The following is a 21471-nucleotide window of genomic DNA, read 5'->3' as shown; positions in this document are numbered from 1 at the left end:
GCCAAGCCGTTGAGGACAACAGCCAATTAAGGAACACAAGAGATCTGTATAAGACAATCAAAAATATCAAAGGAAGCTTCTGTGCTAAGCTGGGCGTGATAAAGGACAAATGAGGCAAGTACCTCACTGAAGCCTCAGAGATAAAGAAGAGGTGGCAGGAATACACAGAAGAACTGTACAAGAAGGACCCGGATGTGCAAACCCAACATAAGACGGTTGTGATTACTGATCTCGAGCCGAGAATCCTGAACAGTGAAGTTGAATGGGCCTCAGCCAGCCTTGCTAAGAACAAAGCTAGCGGAATTGATAGAATTCCAGCTGAGTTGCTTCAAAACCTCAATCACGACGCTGTTAACATTCTGCGTACATTATGTCAGAAGATTTGGACAACCCTGCAGTGGCCACAGGATTGGAGGAGGTCAGTTTACATCCCCATTCCAAAGAAAGGCAGTGCCAAAGATTGTTCCAACTACCGCACGATAGCGCTTTTTTCGCATGCTACCAAGGTGATGTTGAAAATCCTCCAAGGTAGGCTGCAGCAGTATGTGGATCGGGAGCTTCCGGACGTGCAAGCTGGGTTTCGCAAGGGCAGAGGAACTAGAGACCAAATTGCCAACCTTCGCTGGATCATGGCAAAAGCAAGAGAGTTCCAGAAACCCATCTACTTCGGCTTTATTGATTATGCGAAAGCGTTTGACTGCGTAGATCACAGCAGATTGCAGCAAGCTCTCCAAAAGATGGGAGTTCCAATTCACCTCATCTGTCTCCTCAGGAACCTGTATGAAGGGCAAGAGGCCACAGTCAGAACGGGGCATGGTCTTACTGATTGGCTTCCGATTGAGAAAGGAGTGAGGCAAGCCTGCATACTGTCGCCCTGCCTATTTAACCTATATGCAGAGTGCACCATGAGGAAGGCCGGTCTGGACGAGTCTTCAGCTGGAGTGAAGATTGCTGGAAAACGTATCAACAACCTTAGGTATGCGGATGATACCACTTTGATGGCAGAAAGTGAAGTGGAACTCAAGAGACTTCTGATGCGCGTACAAGAAGAGAGTGAGAAGTTTGGGCTTAAACTGAATATTAAAAAGACAAAGATCATGACGTCTTGCCCTGTCAAGTCCTGGAGCATCAAGGGACGAGAAGTGGAAGTTGTGACAGATTTTCTCTTCTTGGGCTCCAAGATTACTCCGGAAGGAGACTGCAGCCATCCAATTAGGAGACGCCTGCTTCTGGGAAAGAGAGCCATGGTTAGCCTTGAACGCCTAGTAAAGAGCAGAGACATTAGTCTGTCAACCAAGATCCGTATAACTCGTGCTATGGTCTTTCCAGTTGTGATATATGGATGCGAGAGTTGGACTGTGAAGAAGGCTGACCGCCGAAGAACTGACGCGTTTGAATTGTGATGCTGGCGGAGACTCTTGAGAGTTCCTTGGACTGCCAGAAGATCAAATCAGTCGATATTGTCGACCATAAACCTTGACTGCTCATTGGAGGGTCAAATTCTAAAGTTAAAGCTCAGATACTTTGGCCATCTGATGAGAAGAGAGGAGTCGCTGGAGAAAGACGATGTTGGGAAAGGTTGAGTGTCGCCGGAGAAGGAGTAGGCAGCGAACGCGATGGTTAGATAGCATCCTCGAGGCGCTGCAGATGAAGTTATGTGATGTTAGGAAGAGAGTGAGAGACCGGAAAGCGTGGCGTGACATGGTCTTATAGGGTCACGAAGGGTCGGACACGACTGAACGACTGAACTGCATTGATTCAGGTGCATTGGTGGCCCCTCCACCAGTGTCACGACTGAAAGGGCCAGGGCCCTGCGAGTAGGCGTAGGGTGTACAAGGAGTTGAAGGCTGAGCCAAGAATCACTCTTTTTAATCTTCGAACCCAGTCCTGCCAAAGCCCTTCCCGCGCACCAGCAGCCGCTTCGTCGTCGTTGTGGCCCAGCATGGAGGCCGCGTAGTGTTAGACACGTGGCAATATAAACACCTCAAGCTTTGCTATAAAAATTCAATTTTATGACCCCTGCTCTATTACGTAATTATATATATTTTTAATTTCGCCATCTCAAAATATTCAATATGAAGGCGGGAGCTCATCGAGCGTGAAATGTTCTGTATAGCATTTACCAGTAGTCACATTTCGGGAAACCTTAATGCAGTATTTCTGCACCGATCGCGAAAAGCGACAAGGCCAGTCTCACGAGATCCATTCATTGAGATATCAGAGCGCGTTAAAGATCCCCAGGTGGTCAAAATTACTCCGTAGCCCTCCACTACGGCTCCCCATTCTCTCTTTCCACTTTCACAACCACCTTCATTCCTTCCCTTACGGCGCGGTTCAGGTGTCCACAGAGCAAGTGTGACAGATACAGCGCCTTTCCCTTCCTGTGAACCAATTATTATTATTATTATTACATTCATTCATATAGGCCACTGTACACATTACGTGCCAGTGTATACCAATTTTATTGCTAGTGCCCTGACAAGTTAGCAAAGGTAGCTGCTCTGCATCCGTACTTAGTCAAAATCCTTGCTGGTCAAAGGTACAGGCCAAAAGATCCAGAAATACAGGCACAATATTGCAGTGGTTCAGTGGTTTTCGTAGCAACTCATTCGGACAATTGGCGATCCTGTGGAAAGCAATGGCAGGAGAAAGGTGGTTGAAGTTCACTTGCTTGTATGTACTGATTTCTGGACCGAGATGTTATAAACAACAAGAAGTGCTCATCTCTTTCCAGTGGCACAAAGCAAACACGACTGTTTATTTCAAACGTCTGTGTCGTACACATTCAAAATTTTCTCGCCCTGCTCGGTGATTCGTCGCCCAAGTGTTTCCAAACGTGCGTTCAAATTTTTTACAGAGTGTGCACTACTGCTATAATCCTGGGCTGAGTAGGCGGGCGTCGACTTCTCAAGGACTTTTGTAAGAATCTTCGTAGTTCGGTCTTCGAGCTTTTCTTGCATGCTGAAGGAACCAATCTTGTCTCCAGCACCCTTCAGGACATCCCCGGCTGTTGCCACCACAGCTCCAATTACATTCTTGATCTTTCCTAAGAGTTTCCCTATAAAGTACTCGTCAACCTGAAAAATGGGAAGATAGTAGCCAACGTTACATCTATTTGCCTTCAAGGTAAACATCTATATCTGCATGCTTTTGCTGACCTTCTGTCCGATGTTTGAAAATCCGTCTATACATTAACCGTAGCGTTAGAACGTTTTATTTGCGTCACGCAGGGTGAAGAATCTGGCGTTTTCGTTCTTCTACACAGAGCAATCAATCCGCACGCATACACGCACGCGTGCATTACTATATTTGTGCTGCACACATGAAATACACGTCCTCTTGTTTTCTCTATTATAAAGCAAATCTCGAGCATATTTTTTGGCGCAATGAGTCCACCATATTTGCGTCGACCATATATTTAAATGTATATGGTTAGTTGATTTGTGGGGTTTAACGTCCCAAAGGAACTCGGGCTATGAGATGCCGTAGTGGAGGACTCCGGAAATTTCGACCACCTTGGGTTATTTAACGTGCACTGACACCGCAGAGCACACGGGTGCCTTGCTTTTCGATAATTATATATATATATATATAACCATATTTAACTCGAATTAACTTCCTGGATTTATTATTCAATTTGAAGAGGGGGCACTCATCACCAATGTCCACAGAAAACCCACGGACAGACAACAATACCTTCATTTTAAAAGCTGCCACCCGCGCTCCTGCAAAACATTAATTTCTTGCTCTCAAGCAATAAGATTCAAACCATTCTCCTCAAGCTTAAAATAGTTTGCGGAAAATTCTAACCGCATTCGGGAAGTATTGAAACACCATCACTATCCGCCCCTTATTATTGACGATGCCATTTGAAAAGCGGGATTAATTTATTGCAATGGGTCCCGCCGGGGTGGCGCGGTGGTTACGGCGCTCGACTACTTTTCCCAAGAATGCGGGATCGAATCCCGGCCACGGCGGCCGCTTTTCGATGGAGGCGAAAAGCATGGCGCCCGTGTGCTGTGCGATGTCAGTGCACGTTAAAGAACACTCAGGTGGTCAAAATTTCGAGTCCTCCGCTACGGCGTCTCTCATAGCGTGAGTTGCGTTGGGACGTTGAACCCCACAAACTTAACCAAACTAACATTTGATCACAATTTCAGCGCTAACTTCTTGAAAGGCAAATAAATCTGTACGACTTTGTCGCTCGCCCAACATGTCAAGCATACTTTTTTTGGTGTGGCTCCACACGCCAGAATTACAATGCTGCAATATTCCCCTTCTGTGCGTATATGTATATTATTATTACTATAGGGTGATAAACTGTTGCTTCTGTTTTTTTTGGAGTACCTGTCTTCAAGTACCCCGTTAGGCAGTTTAGCACGCAGGAAACTTACAAAAAAATTTTAGTATGTTTTAGCTGAAAATTTAGATGACAAGTAAACTACAGCGCACCTAATTTATTTTACACATTCTCCACTAGGCACAATAGACGGACTACATTGATACAGTTAGGTGTAGATTTAAATCTGAAGAAAAAGCACTCGATTTAAAGGGCCCCGCGAAATGTTAGGCACTCTGAACTGCAGCGCCTCGTATCGCCCCAATTGTCTTGTCATAATTTATATCCAGGTGAGTGCATTAGTTATGGTAAATAAATAGGTCATCAGTGTGCATGCATATTTGGCGATACATTTTCTTCTATTTTGCCACAGCTTGAGCTCTGCCTTCCATACGTAAATCTAGACATCGTACGCATATTCTGGTTCACAATGATTTCGATGTAATCTAATAGGACAAAATATATTCATTATGTTTCTTTGCTCAGACTCATACTTTACGCAATGGTGAAGACCTTTCATGAAGGCTCCAATATCGAGAATAGAAAAAATATTCTTTCGGGTAGCACAGCGCCGTAATCTTATATACGTGATTGCGGACACCACTAAGAATATTTTCGTTTCATACGATCGCTTGAAAAATTATCAGTTTGCTTTTGTCGCGTGTAAGAAATATCACGGGCGCATAAAATTTCAGTTATCACTTTATTTAGCTGTCGTAGGTTTTGGCCTGCCAAAACAGAACTCAAGCCGCCATTTGCCCCGTCTCCACAGTGAAGACGGCATCGCTTGTTATTGATTTTACTAAATATACCATGCGTGCATGCAGTATTGCGAAAACCAAGCTTTACTGCCCGCAACCTACATTTATGATCGCTTCATATAGGTGAAATGAGCGTAATGTCCTCGAACAATGTCTGAAACCTCAGGACAGCGGTACACTTCTCACCTCGCTGCCAAGCGTCTCATCTTCAGCCAGTTGACGAGCCGTTTCTTGAAGAACCTGCCCAACGAGTATGGCTTCCGTAGCGACATGTATAGCCTCAAAATCAATTACCGCTTCATCATGAGCAACCTTGTATGCTGATGGTAAATTTGAAGAATAGATACATCGTCATTAGCTCAGGAAGGACAAAAATATAAAAGGACAAGGCAAAATTATTGCAACCTGATTTAGACACCAAAACATAGGGCTAGCATAATACAAAACTCAAATGGAGATTTTGAGTTTTAGTAAACACTTGAAAAATCATTTCATACTTTGTACAAATTTTTGGATAAGTTGGTGGCCACATAATTTAACTAACATGCGAAATGCCTGTTTTAAACTTATTCATAATAAGAGACAGTGTATGTTTAATTTAAATTAGTATCTTCTGCCTATAGAATTCATTTGAAGAATGAAGTGGCCAGAGCAGCAAGGTTTATCGTTCCAGAACTGTTGTTAAAGGCTGGTAATCATTAAGGTTACACAGGAAGGACCAAGTAAAAATCTATGCTGATTGAAAAAAAAAACTGTGTTCGGTAAACTATTTCATTACACAAGATATCATATGTTCAGCAAACAGCCAAGATATTTTGGATAAAATATTGACCAGTTTTGTTAACAAACTTGCTAATCGCCTGCTTTAAATTTACCCATAACAATAGCAACCCTTAACGATGAGGTACCAGACTGCTTAAATAAACTGAAAACAATCTTTGCTACTCAGTTTTGGTAACTTAATTATTTTGGAGATACACCGTCTCGACCAAGGAGCTAGATAATTTGAATTCTACCCTACGGAATAAGCATTGCTACAAAGCGGTTTAAATGTGAGAAATGACTTTAACAGCTAAACTGACGTTATTTAGCTGGAGACGTTGGTGCTACATTGTGTAACTTATCTTGACCCTAGTAAACCTTTTTACGCGTATTTTCAATTTTTGAAACACATTTTAAACTGAGTTGAAATATTATACATAATTGAGAGGCTTGGGCGTGTCCTTTTCTTCGCCATGTTTTTTGTTTAATTACAGCTGTGCTTTTATGAGAGTTAACACATTGGGAAAACTTTTATTCGGACTCGTGCACTCTAGGAATCGACGTAAACAAAAATAAGGACACCGCCATTTCTCTTCACCACGAGGAATTCAAGCACAAGACAAGAAATTTCACAGATTAGTTACCTCTTCGGACGGGATATCATAGGACACCAGTGTTGTTTGCCATAGGTTAGTTATTTCACGCGTCAAAATGTGCTCAAATGCGCAAGCTTTATTACTCACCTGCGACGATGGAGAAGACGCAGAGGGCAGCAATGATTTCTTTCATGATGCCTGTAGCAAATTTTGAAAAATATTGAGGCTCCGAATGAAGGAATTTCCTTTCTTTCTCCCTAATATCTCTTTAGCAACACTTTTTACAACCCCCGAACACTACCATTAATATCGCTTCTAAAATACTAAACTTTATATGCGGGCGCATAACCATGCAATTTTTTAAGTTTAGAGATTTAAAAAAAAAAAAAAAACATCAGTTTTACTTGCCGTTTCAGTTAGCACCGCTGGTGGATCTTTTGCTTAGCAGTGGTGCTTAGTCAAAACCCGCTCCTATATATGCGAAACTTTACTAGATAGGTTAGCGCCTTTTTCGCTATCATATCTGGCCGTTCAACAGCAAGAAGAGACAAAAAGGAAAAGATACGTCTCCCATGTTCATATCGAGAAAAAAATTCAGAACAAGCAATTTGAAAGACCCTGATAAGGAATATCTTGTTGCATTCACACGATTCACGGCGAATATGTGGCGTGACTCCTGAGTGGCATTCCTCTTATCATGCCCAGAGATGAACTCTCTCTATTATCACTGAAATATTCGACATTTTGTTTTCTTTCTCTCGTCCTCCCATTTGGTACTTGATATAGATTCCGGCTACCGCAATAAAGCGAAATAACAGGTACGTGATGGCATCTTCTAATCTAGAAGGAACTAATTCAAGTGCTCCTCTGTGATATGCTGTGATTAGCAATGCCATAATCTGCTCGCAAGACTCAAGCAAGAGCCGTGTAGCGTGTGTGATGCGCTTTACAAACTTGTAAATTTGTTCTGAATTCAATTACTGCTTTGTGCTTAAGAAATTGCGTTCTCTCTCTTCTTGATGCACAGAAAAATGTTTAACCTATTAATACTGAAATAAGCAATGTCAAGCTTAGTTTATGTCATTGTTGGATTTAAGAAACAGACGCGTTGTTGTCATCAAAATGAAATATCGTGTGGGGTGTATAGGATTTGTTTAACGTATCTGAGTTTGTGGGTTTTATTTGAAACATAAAGCTGTGGGTCTTTGGTTCAGGCAGTGCGAGACATTGTGATCGATATTTTGTGATTCATGAGACCTCCGGAGCTGAGAGAGGCGTCGCTGTCTACGTGGTTCAAGTAATTTGCACCCCCTCCCCCTGGCGTTGTTTTACGCTTACTGGCCGAGGAAATCATGGGAGTGCATTCGCATATCACCCCCAATTGGTGGTGCCATCATGGCTGCAGATGGTACTAACAATATATTTAAGTGAATAACATGCCTCAGTTGACGAAAACCATTCAGAGATGGCTATTTATTTATTTGCTTTTTGTTTATTACCACGATATTGCCGGCCTCAGTCTGGGGCCTTTGGCAGGAGTTACCAGAACAAAACATGAGATGTTTTGTTCTGGGATGAACGATATGTAATCCTCGTCCTTCAGTCTTCTGTATATTGCGTTTCTTTGGATACTGATGACGTAATTTGATCACGGCGCCTTTGGATTTGTGAACAGCTATGTACTGCCGCCAAAATTATTTCATCATTTGAATTGTTTGTTGTTATTACACATTCAATTGCTCGCTAATGGGACAAGGGAGACGTTTGCTCCGTACTGGAGGCTGAAACGTCATTTCTGGGAATGCAAGAATTGAGAACAAATTATTCGTTCTTCTTATTGCTCTCTTCGCTTATCTGAGGCATTGGTAGTATAACCCGCTGTCTGTAATACCTCGCTGCAACGAGGGGAAGTAGCACTGTTTCTTGATAAAAAGCATATTTTAAGTGATTCGCAGTTTGGCTTTAGAGCTGGTAGGTCAACAGAGACCGCATTGCTAGCATTTAAAGAAACAATATTGCAAACTATTGAAAATAATTTTTCCACCGTAGGCATTTGCATCGATTTTAGCAAGGCGTTTGATTGTTTAGACCATAATATCCTAATCAATAAGTTATAGTCAGGTGGGATACGCGGAAAGCCACTATTATTACTGAAAAGTTATCTCAGTTGTAGAACACAATCCGTAATCCTCCATAATCTAACGTCTGAGTTTCTACCCATCCGCTCCGATGTACCGCAAAGTAGTGTTCTGGGGCCCTTGCTGTTCAATATATTCATTAATGATATTATCAACACAGATAGCAAAGTTCAGTTTATAATATACGCTGACGACACTACAATGCTTGCTTCTGGTAGAGACTTTAACAATGTCTTAAAGAAATGTAACACTACTCTAGATAAATTATCAGTTTAGTGCGGCTTAAATCGACCTAAATTAAATGCAGCAAAAACTAAAGCAATCATTTTTCGGGCAATAAATAAAAGTTTGCACCACAATTATGTGTTAAAATTTGAAAAACAGGTGATTGACATTGTTGAAGAGCATAAAACATTACGAGTATATTTTTCATCTAACTTGAGCTGGGAAACGCACAACAATTATATTTGCAAAAAACTTTCTTCTGTTGTAAGTGGACTGTCACGGTGTCGCTGCACTTTGCCCTTAAAATGTAAAATTCAGATTCATTATGCACTCTTCCATTCCCATTTGACTTACTGAAATTTAGTATGGGCTACGACGACAAAGACTAATATGGACAAATTAAATGTACTACAAAAAAGAATCGTTCGTCTGATTGCTAACCTTGAACGATCATTTCCCACAACAGGCGGCTTTCAATCACATATTATCAGTAGCATCGACAATCTTTATGTATTCCGTCTTCTGAAAACAATGTATTTTTCTTCCACCAATGTCACAAATCATTTATCAACTTTGGCATCTTTAGAATTGCGCCATGCTTTGGCGGACACAAGGAATCCAGACACATGGACAATACCGTCTTTTCGTAATAATACAAATTGCAGTCTTTAATTCATAACCTCCCTCGCACTTTGAATACTTTTAAAAACACTGCTGGCTTTACCAAAAAAGATCTACTAAGCTATTTTGTTAAATTATGAAATGAATAAATGTTGCTTTAATTTGTTTATCTATGCATTATTTTCGTATGTATTGTGTTATCTTTGAGCAGATGGCTGTACGGTTCTCTTGTTTACTTGATTTACATTATTATAGCAATCTTCTATTTTCTCTTATTACCTTACAGCTCTATTACTTGTGTAAGAAACTTTTTTTTTTACACGTGAGTCTTTCTGATGTTTCTTTTCTGTTGTATATTGCGAGTTTTCATTATGTTTGTATTATTTCATTGTTACGTTTTTGTTCACACGCTTGCTGTGTACGCCTTGCCTTGCAACGGTTTTCTGGACTTAGTCAAGCTGCTCCAGCAGCTTTTATCCAGGAAACCTTCCAGCAAAACTGGAAAATAAACTGAACTGAAACTGAACTGTTAGGGCCAGAAGACTAGCTTCGTCATTTCTGTTCGTGTGTTTAAAATGATTGGACACCACACCGTATCTTCGTTTTTTACACTTTATAATGCGAGCTTCAGAGCTTCAGTTAGCTAACGTAGCAAAATTAAGGTAAGGAATCGTTTCCGAAAGCAAACTTGACCGCTGCACTCTCGTATGTAAATAAACTGCATGTAAATTCCAGATGCCTGTTTGATCCACAAGGTGGAGGAGGAGGGAGGAAACAACTTTATTCAACGCACTACTAAGCGTTGAGAATGTCCTGGGCCAGAGTCACCAAGGCCAACTGGTCCTTCAGCTGGTCAGAGGCTAACCAAGACCGCCATGTTGGAGGAGGAGGGTGTGGAAAGTGAGGTGACTGTATTGCAACAGGACAGGAAAACATGCGGAGTTCTAAGTTTGAATAATGTTCAGAACAATTTGGCCATGTGGCGGAATGTCTGATTCGGTATAAAAATGATGTTTTCATTTACTCAGCATATTAGTGCGGCTGCCTCGAATCATTGAACTGACGCCGGCACCTATAGCCGCTCAACCGGCTGTGCCCCCCCAAGCTGCTCACTGTCTTATTCCTGAAAAACAAATTGCTGAATGTGTCCGCGGGCGTAGTTTATTTAGGATCCCAGTCCTTCGCCGACAAGACGATCGCCTACTTTCTCAGGCTTCCTTTACACACCGAAAATGTTTTCACATTTATTTAAGATTGAGTGGCCGTTATCAAGACAATAGCACGTTTTTTTCCAGAAACTGAGCATAAAGCACTAGGAACCATGCATTTACGCTTACTACAGAAAAAAATATAACGTTGTTATCACTTTGCAGATCTCTCAGGCGGTCTTGTTCTACACGATACTGACGCCAATGAACACATCGCCGACTCGCAGCTAATACCTTAACAAAGCAAATTGAACGCCGCCAGTGGATGGATGGATGAATGGAATATAGGAGCGTCTTCTTTGAAACGGGGTGGTAGCAGTAGCTATCATGCTCATTTTTCTACCTATATCTTAATTATTGATTTAGATTGCTTAACTAAACCACCATTCTATTAAATTTTTTTTCTACATTAGTAACATTATGTCATTTCTCTGCTTTTAAGCCACCTATCTTCCAGTCGTTTTTTGCTAGTTTCCACCGCCGGTTTATTCACTCGGCCACTGGCATCTATAAATGCCAGAGCTTCAGGAAAAGTGACTGCGCCTGCATCAACTTTCGGATGGATACCATTACATTCAAGTATAATAGGGTCAAACGTTTCACTGGTGTTACCACATACAGCACATGCGTCATCTCCATTGTTCTCTGTCTCTTTTTCATCGAATTTTTCGAATGTTTACATTCTGCGTTTTTTACCTATTGCTTAATGCTCTTTATTTCTCCGTCCTTGTGACTAGCATACTTACTAGTTAGTTTCCTAGTTATTTTCCTCTATTGTGAGTCAGCGCTTTTTAAGTACTGGTATTTAAATACTTTAGCTGTCCATCTGTTAGTGTCCAATTTCCTCAGGCGTTCGTCATATAATATTTTACTCTGACCTTCCGGTACTTCGACAGATGCCCAGCCCATATCTCCCTGTAGCGCCTCATTTGTGGTTTTGCCGTGGGCACCTAGTACTAATCGTCCAACGGATCTCTGATTTCAGGCACAAGTAAGTCTTGGCACCATAATTCTTTTCCAAATACCCCTCGAAACCTCATACCTGTTGTATCCCCACAATGCCCTATGCTTCATTATCCCGGCATTCCTTCGCCCTTTGGCCTTAAGTGATTGCTCATGCTTTCCAATGTATGCCAATCCTTCGTTTACCCATACCCCCGATATTTATATTCTGCTACTCTGGGTATTTCATCGCCTTGTATTTTAAAACCCTTATCAGTTGAGCCGGTCAACATCATCAGACCCGACTTAACTGCGCAAAAACTGAAACCTAGAGCGTCCCCTTCGTCTCCGCAATACTTAACTAGAGTTTGCAGTTCTTCCAGACTCTCAGCTAGCAGCACAATATCGTCTGCATACATCAAACCGGGGAGGCGCTGCTCTACCGCCTTTCCACCTAATCTATATGACAGGTTAAAACCTAGGTTACTGTCTTGTATCCTCCGTTCCAGGTTTATCATATAAAACATGAACGGCAGCGGTGACAGCGGAGAGCCTTGTCTTAATCCTTTGCATACTTTGACATCTTCTAACCAGTTTTAGAGCTCTGCAACACCATCTATAGGTGCCGCGGCGAAACATAGAATGTACACTCGCAAGCCAGGCGACTATTTGCGTGCCTAGGGCTTGTACTCCTTTGTTTTTTTTTTTTTTACGTTTTCAAGACGGCCACTTGTAAACGAATAGATAGTGAGTTTCAGCATCAGGGGCAAAGCTTTTCCGCCCATCGCGCGTTATCAGGGGCAAGCAAAGCTTCCAAAAATGTTGCGAATGGTTCGATTAAGCGCGTGGTACCTTTGTGTACAAAAATACTGCGAATGTGACTTGGGAAATTTAATTTGCACATCCAATATTATGCCAGGTACATGCAAAAGCCTTGCTGTACGCAATATATATTACCTTCGCTTGGCGCCTACAAACGTCTGTCGCGAGCCTGGGCCTCACTAGCCGGCGGCATGCCGCTAGTTAGAGTAAACACGCCGCATTTGCACAGGTTCCGTGATGTCTCATTTTTGTTTCAGCAGGGTTGAATCAAGAAATGGGATTAGATCAGTCAAGCTGAAGCAACGAGGAAGGGCCATTTTTTTTAACAACTGCCGCCGGCTTGGCATTCATGTTCTCTTCCAATAAACAGCACCAACCAGTCACGCGGAATTTCGTGAAGGGTTCTTGTTCCATATCATATCAATTTCATGCCAGCGAGAATTTGTAACAGATAACACTTCTTCGTAGCTCCAGTGCCGTTGATCTGATGCTAATTCTTTGTTCTACACTGCAGAAATAAAACGGAAAAACTCGAGTATTAGCCCAAATGGGATGTCATTACACGTACTTGCAACACGCCGCCCGCTTTTAGCGCCGAGTACCAACATATTTTTGTATACACCATGTGAAGTTAAAGAGGCGTGTAAATCTAACTGAAACCGTCACAGCCGCAATATGTTTGAACATAAAGTTAACGTACATGCGCTTAATCGAACCATTCGCTCCATATAAGAATGGTAATGCATTCCCCTGCCATCGCGAGATGTGGAGAACAACCTTGCCTGTAGGCTGCAACTAATGGTCGACTATTTTACCAAATGCACTCCTTAAAGCATCAAACAAACATAAAACCGTAAGGGCTACGTAAAGCGTGGCCGTCTGTTTTGGCAGTCAAGAGTCATTGTCTCACTGCGGCGCCTATAGATAGTGCTACTGCGATTTTAAAATGACGACCTTCATATTACCCTTACCCGCCGTGGTCTAATCTATAGGAAAAATCAGATTATCGCGCCTATTTGGCTTTAGCGCTGCAGAAATACTAAAGCGCAACGCATTACTGCCCGAAACAGAAGAGGAGAACAGATGCTATTATCTGGATAACGTTGAAATTGCCGTTCTACGAGAACGCACGGCGGTCGCGCACGGAAACTCATGCCACCTATGAGGCTATCTGAAACGTGACGTCATAATGAATGTATGGGATGAAAGAGATTTAAAAAACCGGGGAATGCCAGTGAAGTCTCCCCCCCCCCCCCCCCCTTCACATGTCTAAAAAAAATCGGTTTGTAACGTGAGAGATTTCCGCTTTTAAAGACTTAAAAAAACACATTTCATCGGTATTAGAATCAGCAACTGTTACATTGCGGGTCACTCACGTTACTTTTATTAAACACCGGCAAACTTATACATGCCGGCTAATATATTCAACAAGTGGGGTTTAATCGTTCGTGGTGTGGCCCTTCACCTACAATGCTATCATATGAATGATTGCTGTTATGTGTGCAATTATAGAGATTTGTTCTAAGAAAATAGTAGCCTCGCCGGCATGCCTTGGCTACGGAACCACCCTGATGTTGGCCACTGCTCCCGCACTTTGCAGCAAGCAGCACAAAGTTCACTTTGTCTTTATTTTCTAAGTGTGGAGCTTGCGTTCTGATGCAATGCTTCTGCGTAGCTACAGCATTTTCAATTTCGAAGCATTCTTCAGAGTATATAATACGAAACTACCCAGAACACCGCAAGCACAAAACAACCCTGTTACGCTGTCACATCATCATTATGGAGCTCAATATTGCCTTCATTTTTAAGTTAGTGCGCATTTGAAATAAGTATCTTTGCACGTGCCGCGCCCAGACTACGAATTGTGGTTAAGGCATTTTCTCAACGCAGCAAACTTATTTCTAGTTTTTTGATAAATACTTATTTACATGAATGAATGAACGTTTCATTTTATTTATACTATAATGTCCCAAAATGTTTCAAGCTATGAGGTGTCGCCGGAAATTGCGACGACCTTGGACTTTTCAATATGCAATACGCAATTCACAGTAGAGGACATCTGCTTCTAAAGCGAAAGCTTTACTGTCCTCCTCTAGATACCTAGTGGCACGGGCAGAGGCACCTTATTTTATTTTTTTTTTTTTGTAGCCTCACCATAATATATGTCCTTCTCTAGACAAGGACATCGCCGCCGGGAATCAGTACCCGAGTGCGGCGTGAGGAACCTGCGCCGCACTTCGCATGTGCCGCGCGTGGAGGCGGAGGCGCTTCTTCACGTATCTCGCAAACTATTTGTAATCTCCCCAAATAAACAACATTGCCTGATACAATGCCACACCGCCTTCCAGGCCCCTGCCTGCCCTTTCCCTCCATCACCACTGCTGCACAGCTGTCTCGCCTCTTAGAATCTCCGCTTTCAAAATACCCTCGACCATTTTGTGTCGTCAAGACCCGGCTGTGGTGTCCTTGATGTTTGAGACAGCCATGGAGGAGTTTCGCGCTAGAATAAGTGCTTGGGCTGCAATTCTTTGATGAATTCGCATGCAGCCATGCACGCTCCCAGACAGCCCCGCAGCATAACCGGACTCAGCCGAGCTAAGCCACAGCCATTTTTTCGCATCCATTGTAAAGGAGGATCATCGGCCAGGATTTGCTTCACACACAGCCTAGCGCTCTAACCACTAAGTCGCTGCTGTAAGGCGAATGAATGAGCGCACTGACATTTAAATGCTCCCTAGATGTGTGGTGCATGACGCAAAATAAACGTCACACAACTGGACAGAAACCTATATTAATGCGCTCAGACGATGTAATTTATTGTGAGAAAATTCTCATATGGTTGACCGAAAATATAGATTTTTTTCGCATTCTTACAAGACTGACCGAAGCGCTCGGCTATTCGTACATTTTAAACAATAAGATTAAATTTGAGGTGATCTAAAAAATCAGCGTCAGCGTTCCCGGCGTCCACATCGTGACTGATAAACGACACGCAAAGCAGTCGTAGATGGAACTTGGCCAGGTGACATGGCCGCGCTCTGGATTGTTGGTTGTTAAAACCAGTTGGTAAAACTGGATTTCGGTTTTACTGGGATTATCAAATACCACCTTAGACAGATTGACCCTTGGCCGCACAGGCACGGCTTCGTGTGAAGTGGAATTCATATTTACTTTAGATGGTCTTTCAAATGTTGTGGTATCTTAGGACTGTATGCAGATGAGTATGTGCGGGACGATATAGGGAGGAATAACAAAAACTACTGATTAGGCAAGTAGCTTCGCAGATCACGAAAGAAGAACAGACAAATGTGTCATAGCCTGAAAAGAAACGCTTAACTCGTATCTCCTCTTTGTTTTTTTCTCACCGATGAAATTCTGTCGCACTGCGCATTAACCTACACATAATTATGGGAGAGGCCTTCGCCCTGCAGTGGGTATAATCAGGCTGATGATGATGATGATGTATATATCTCTGCGTACTTTGGGCTGATTGTGTATTTGGCGGTAACACATATTTGTGGCTTTTCGTCATTTTCGAATTGCTTTTTAGTGTGCAGACTATGAGTACAAAATTATTTCAATTATTATTTGGTGGTGTAATCTTTCTTGCTATTACGTAGGGCTCCAAATAAATTAGCAGCAAATAGGGTTACACCGGCACCATTCCTTTTTTTCTAGGCGGGATCTGTTTCTGTTCTTCTAAAACGCAATGCTTGAAAAGAGGTGTGACTGGCGCAGCAACAGGCTTAATGAAGGAAGTTTTATGAGGTGTAACTCGTTGCTAGGTTGCAATTCTTTTAGTTCCTTTTTGTTATCAGGGAATTACAAAAGTGTGTATATGTTGACTGTCAGACCTCACAGTTGAGTGGAAAAGCTCATTCTGCGGAGAATTATTGCTGTCTTATCTATGCGGAACTGTTGCACCAGCTCGAACAATGATGTGGCCAGTTTTGTTTTCTTTTTTTTTTAGTAGAAAGGATGACCATGTATTTCCACAAGCAACATGTTGAAAGCAGCGCTGAAACAGGACTAAAATGAGAAACAAAACAAAAGCGCTGAACAGCAAAGCTTGTCAGCGCATGTGCTGTGTCTTCTATTTTTTTTTTTTTGCTCTCTTTTCAACAAGATCAATGACCTCACTTGCCTGATAAAACTGTTTTGCGCTGCGCCGTGAAACGTTTCGCTGCCATGAGCAGCTAGGTGTAAGCATTCATTAATAAAATTGAAATTAATATTTATGTTCTTTCGCTGTATTGCGAAAAGCAGGCTTCCATTATTCATTTGGGAGCACACTTACTTCTGTTTGTTTAGTTATTGGTAAAAAATTTCAAATTTCGATTTTCCACCTTGATTTGCGTCTTGCCAACATTTTAATGATCATCTTCCCTGCGAACTGAAATATTTTTTTTGGCAATTAGTCAGCACAAAACACATATAGAAAGCAAACATTTCACCGATCGACTGAGGTAATGAGATCGATAGCAGCAATTACGGTTTATATTTTCATAGGCGTGAGACGGTGAACATGCACACAACTAGGGCTTTCTGTCATCAACGTTTAGTGTATTTGTACTGCAAATGTTTAACAAACGTCGCTACCACCTATTTTTAAGTGAAACATGAAGCTATTCAAAATTTATAACGACTATAGAGTAACGTTGAACAACTGACAATCCGCTCTAATGTGCTATTATGTAGTTTCAAATAGTAATCGTAAGTATAACATCTGCTGAACTGCAGATAGGGAGCGAACTAAGAGCGAACATAAACGTACTAAAGACAGTTCGGGCGCAGATATACCTTACATGCTCTGCTGGAATGCTTTTCTAATGCTTCTTCGCCGTACTCTTTTTCTTTCTTATCTTTTTTTCTTACCTTTAAAGGATAAGAAGGGTCGTCGTCCCGTAGCACCGATAAGTTTGGTTCTTCTTCTATATAGTCGCATGTGCCGCGGTCATGAATGACCTTATACCCACATATTTTGAACTCAGACCTTAAGCTTAACATACTGCGTCTTTCGTTTGATTCAGTTCGGGATTCAGTTTGGTGTGGAAACTAAATGCAACCTCTGTGGGCCTGGAATTTGCTAGCACTGCACGTAATATATGATCTTAGATTTGGTCCTCTCGCTGCCTGTAGAAACACCTCCCATACACGAACGCAAACGAAGGTGCTTCTGATTGACAGCTGTAGTGAAGAATGGCACTATTATAAAGTTAACGTCAATTTCCATTGGCAGCGGTTGTATTTTGAAATGGGATATTACGGTACTTTTAGATATATAATAGAAGTGCGTATGAAATATGCAAAGTTCACAAACTTTATTTAATAAATCTGCTGCAAAAGCCAATCCAGGGTACAACGAGAAGAACATGGCAACGTAATATGAAAAAAGTATTAAATACCGTTGAGCGGGAGCCTCAGTTCGAAAGACAAGCCAACGTTTCACAAAGGGACTTGTCCTGGTTGGGCTAACTCGACATTCACTGGCAGCGTTTAAGAGCGCTTTGGCGTCCGGAGACGAAAAACAAGGAAGGGATAGAAACTTAGAAGCAGGGCAAAGAGGGGAAAAATGTTTTCTTTGGTACGAACCTCTATGAACCAAGACGCGGTGGTCACCCACATGAAAAAGAAAATAAAGAGGTGGGAGTAGCAGGACACGTAAAATTTAATTATTGAATTTTTTTTCTACATTAGTAACATAAAGTCCCTTTTCTACTTTTAAGCCACCAATCTTCCAATCACTTTTGCTATCTTCCACCGCAGATTTATTCACGTGACCGCTGGTATCTCTACACTCCAGGGCCTCAGGAAGAGTAAGTGCGCTTGTTGCGACATCCGGATGGATACCATCACATTCGAATATAAGATGTTAATGGTTTCTATGGATTTACTCTTACAACAAAAACCCACAGTATACCACATCACATGGGCCTGTCAAAACATAGACTTGGTCCCCAAAATACGAAACCTGAGAGTGGAGCATTGGGAGACTTTTCCAGTGACCACTGCGAAGACCAGCAAGGTCTGGTACAGCGAGCTCCACGGGACCTCCCGAGCGACATGGACACCACTTGCAGCGGCGAGCGCGTCCCTGTCATGACGTCTAGAGAAGACGACGGCGCCTGCTATGCTGTGCCGTGCTGTGCGCATCGTCACGAATGTGCTCTGCGCCCATTTCTCGATCAAAAATGCTGCATAAAACAACCGGACACACTGCTGCGTTGAAGGCTGCAATATACTTACATGAGTTTGCCTCCTGGAACAAAATGTTACGGCTTTGCGAGACGGAACGACATATGACGTTGGATAAAGGCGCCGTAAATAGTTCTTTGCATATCCGTAGCAGGGCATGCTGCTAGTGTTTTTTATATTTACCTTTGAAGCGATGATTGCACAGATTGAGTGCCTTTTACAAAATACAAGATATGCAGCAGCAATTTTATGGGAAATGCTAAATAAAACGAAGAACGGCACCCGTCTAAGACCCAATAATTTTCCCCTCAGTATACAAAAGAGAGAAATTCCCCTAACGAAGAGAGCAGCACAAGGCAGACGTCAGACAAACGAGAAGAGACCGTAGCGCAGTCGGCGTACACTGCGATACATTCCAACGCTTGAAAGTCTTGGAAAACAAAGCACTGTGCTGGGCATAGAGCCGCGCTCATTGGAAACTTGCTGGCATCATAGTAGGCGCAAGGAAATATAAACCGGTACCCACGATCCCTCTGCGTCCACTTCCCCTCCCTCATCCTATCTTACATTCACGGGCTACGTTCATTGGCCCGGCGGAATACTAATCTCTGGATTAAAAAAAAGACAAGCTGCATTTCTCTTATATCCTGTCCCTTTTCTTTACGCCATCCGCAGCTTAGGTACTTAAGATATTAGATACCATTTGCCGCGGCCGGCAACATTCCTTTACTTCCTCTTTGTATATTTTTAATAAACCACCGAACCCACCACCAAGAACTCGCTTGCAGTTACGCCTGATGGAGGAACCAAGTAGGTTCCGGAAAGTCGTGTGTTTTGCTTCCCCTTTTTGTTGCTGTTCATGTCTTTTGGTCCACCACCGCTTAGGTAGTGGACGATGGCTGTTGCGGCGCCCGTCTTCCTCTCCATATTCTTTTTCTTTCTTCTCTAATTTTTCAGTTCTGTCCGGAAGAGGCAGCGGAGGTGGCTCATCTACAGAGGCTGTAGCAGGCCTGTACAGTTTGTTTTCCTTCATGCTATAGCCACAACAGTTTAAAGTTCTAAGAATATGTAGCGGTAATCCGGATAGGCTGTTGTATAGCACAAACCTAGCAGCGAAATTGTCAGCATAGTAAAAGACAGCAAAAGCTATATTTTTTACTACTAATTTGATAGTTTTTGATGGCGGATTGATTCTTGTCTACGCAACGCACTAGGTTGTTACTCACGGAATCTCATCACGCAAAATTATCTCCTTGAATTCGTGTACATGGTTTGTGTAAAAAAACTTCGATCCCTTTCCTGATGTTTCCGCCTCAAAAGAGTTGGTAATCCCCATTAGGAGCTCCAAGTCCCGCCTCTACCTTCAGTGACACACCGCTAGCAGACGGCATTCCTGCGGAGACGCAGAAGGAGCCTTCATGACAGGGACGAGGAACTAGCCGCGTGGGGCGCTGAACGCAGCCTCTATGATTGAGAAGAGCTGGGTGTCAAAGATTATCAGGTATACGCTGGTGCAGAATTTATACGAAATATATGACAAGACCTCGATGGCTTAGAAACAAATTCGAACGTAATGAGCAAGAAAACGATAGAAAACTCACCTTGAAACAAATAGTAAAATTCTCTCAAAATAACTGGGTAGACCGCTACAACACGGCGGCCAGACGACTGTCGAGCCGGAGCACGCGGTCCCTCTTCCACGTCCTAATTGAACCGACGCAAACCAGCGCCGACAAACAAAAACATCTCCGACGAGATATTCATAGCTTCGATGGAAATACATCAAAATTAGCATGCAAACTGCGCGACCAGATTTTTTGCACTAAGCACGACTCCGGAGGACCCGCGTACTCGTATGCAGGTTCAGAGAACGCGGATCTGGATCAACAGTTCCTTGTTGCACGACCCGAAGGCGGCCCTGGACAAAATTAAACGTTGAACGGACAAGATAACTGTGAAACTGCTTGCCAATTTTCCCGACCCCGCCTACGAAACCCTCCTCGCTTTCATTAACTCGATCTGGCCTTGTGAGGCACCTCTACCAATTGAATGAAAGACCGCGTTGGTAACTTTCATTCCGAAAGCCAGCAAAGCCATTAAAACAGAGAACCTCCACCCAATCTCCCTCACGTCTCGTGCTGGAAAGCTGATGGAGACCATGGTGCGGGACAGGCTGTCTGGATTTCAGGAAACTGAACATACATTCCAAGACACCATGTTCGGCTTCCGCCAGCAAAGGTCCGCTCAGAATATTCTGCTTCAACTCGACCGAGAAATTCTCAACCCTGTCGAGTATCCCTTCAATGATAAGGCAGTACTCGCCCTTTACATGAAGGAGGCTTTCGACAATGTCCCCCACGAAATCATCCTGCAACATCTCTCCCAGACGAATTGTGGACATAACACATTTCAGTACATCCAGCAATTTCTCTCGGATCGACAATCTTTGATTCGAATACAAAACGAGGAACACGGCCTATATAAACTGGGAACAAAAGGAACCCCACAAGGCGCGGTCCTATCACCATTACTTTTCAATCTGGCCATGATGAAACTCCCGGCTCAATTGGCGAACGTCGAAGGCATCCAACACGCGCTGTACGCCGACGACATAACCATCTGGGCCAAACACGGATCGGTTGGAGACATTGAGGCCAACCTGCAGCAAGCAGCGCAGATCGTAGACGCTTACGCCCGCCGCTACGGCCTTCAATTCTCACCGTCAAAATCCGAATTTCTGCACATTCGCCCGTCGCCTAAGTGCACCACCAAAATGGAACTGTCCTCGGCCAGCGGTCCGATACCCGAACACGAGATTAGAGTACTTGGTTTCCTTATCCACAAACATCGACGGGCTGACAT

The 21471-nt window shown here is 42.9% G+C and overlaps 1 protein-coding gene across 1 annotated transcript; it reads right to left on the bottom strand.

Annotated features, from left to right (window-relative positions):
• Positions 1–2738: 2738 nt before the first annotated feature.
• Positions 2739–6907, bottom strand: LOC146200037 (uncharacterized). The gene is made up of 4 exons (XM_084592851.1): positions 6867–6907; positions 6606–6656; positions 5287–5420; positions 2739–3077 (listed from the first exon to the last, which is right to left on the bottom strand). Exons 2-4 carry the CDS (start codon positions 6649–6651, stop codon positions 2763–2765), a joined length of 495 nt encoding a protein of 164 aa, XP_084448977.1. The 5' UTR covers positions 6652–6656; positions 6867–6907; the 3' UTR covers positions 2739–2762.
• Between the last annotated feature and the right edge of the window lie 14564 nt (positions 6908–21471).

Source organism: Amblyomma maculatum, chromosome 2 (genome assembly GCF_055883805.1).
Source record: "Amblyomma maculatum isolate TAMU_Amacu chromosome 2, ASM5588380v1, whole genome shotgun sequence".
NCBI classification, from domain to species: Eukaryota; Metazoa; Arthropoda; class Arachnida; order Ixodida; family Ixodidae; genus Amblyomma; species Amblyomma maculatum.
Note: the sequence above shows the minus strand (reverse complement) of the source record. Positions and strands in the feature narration are given on the sequence as shown.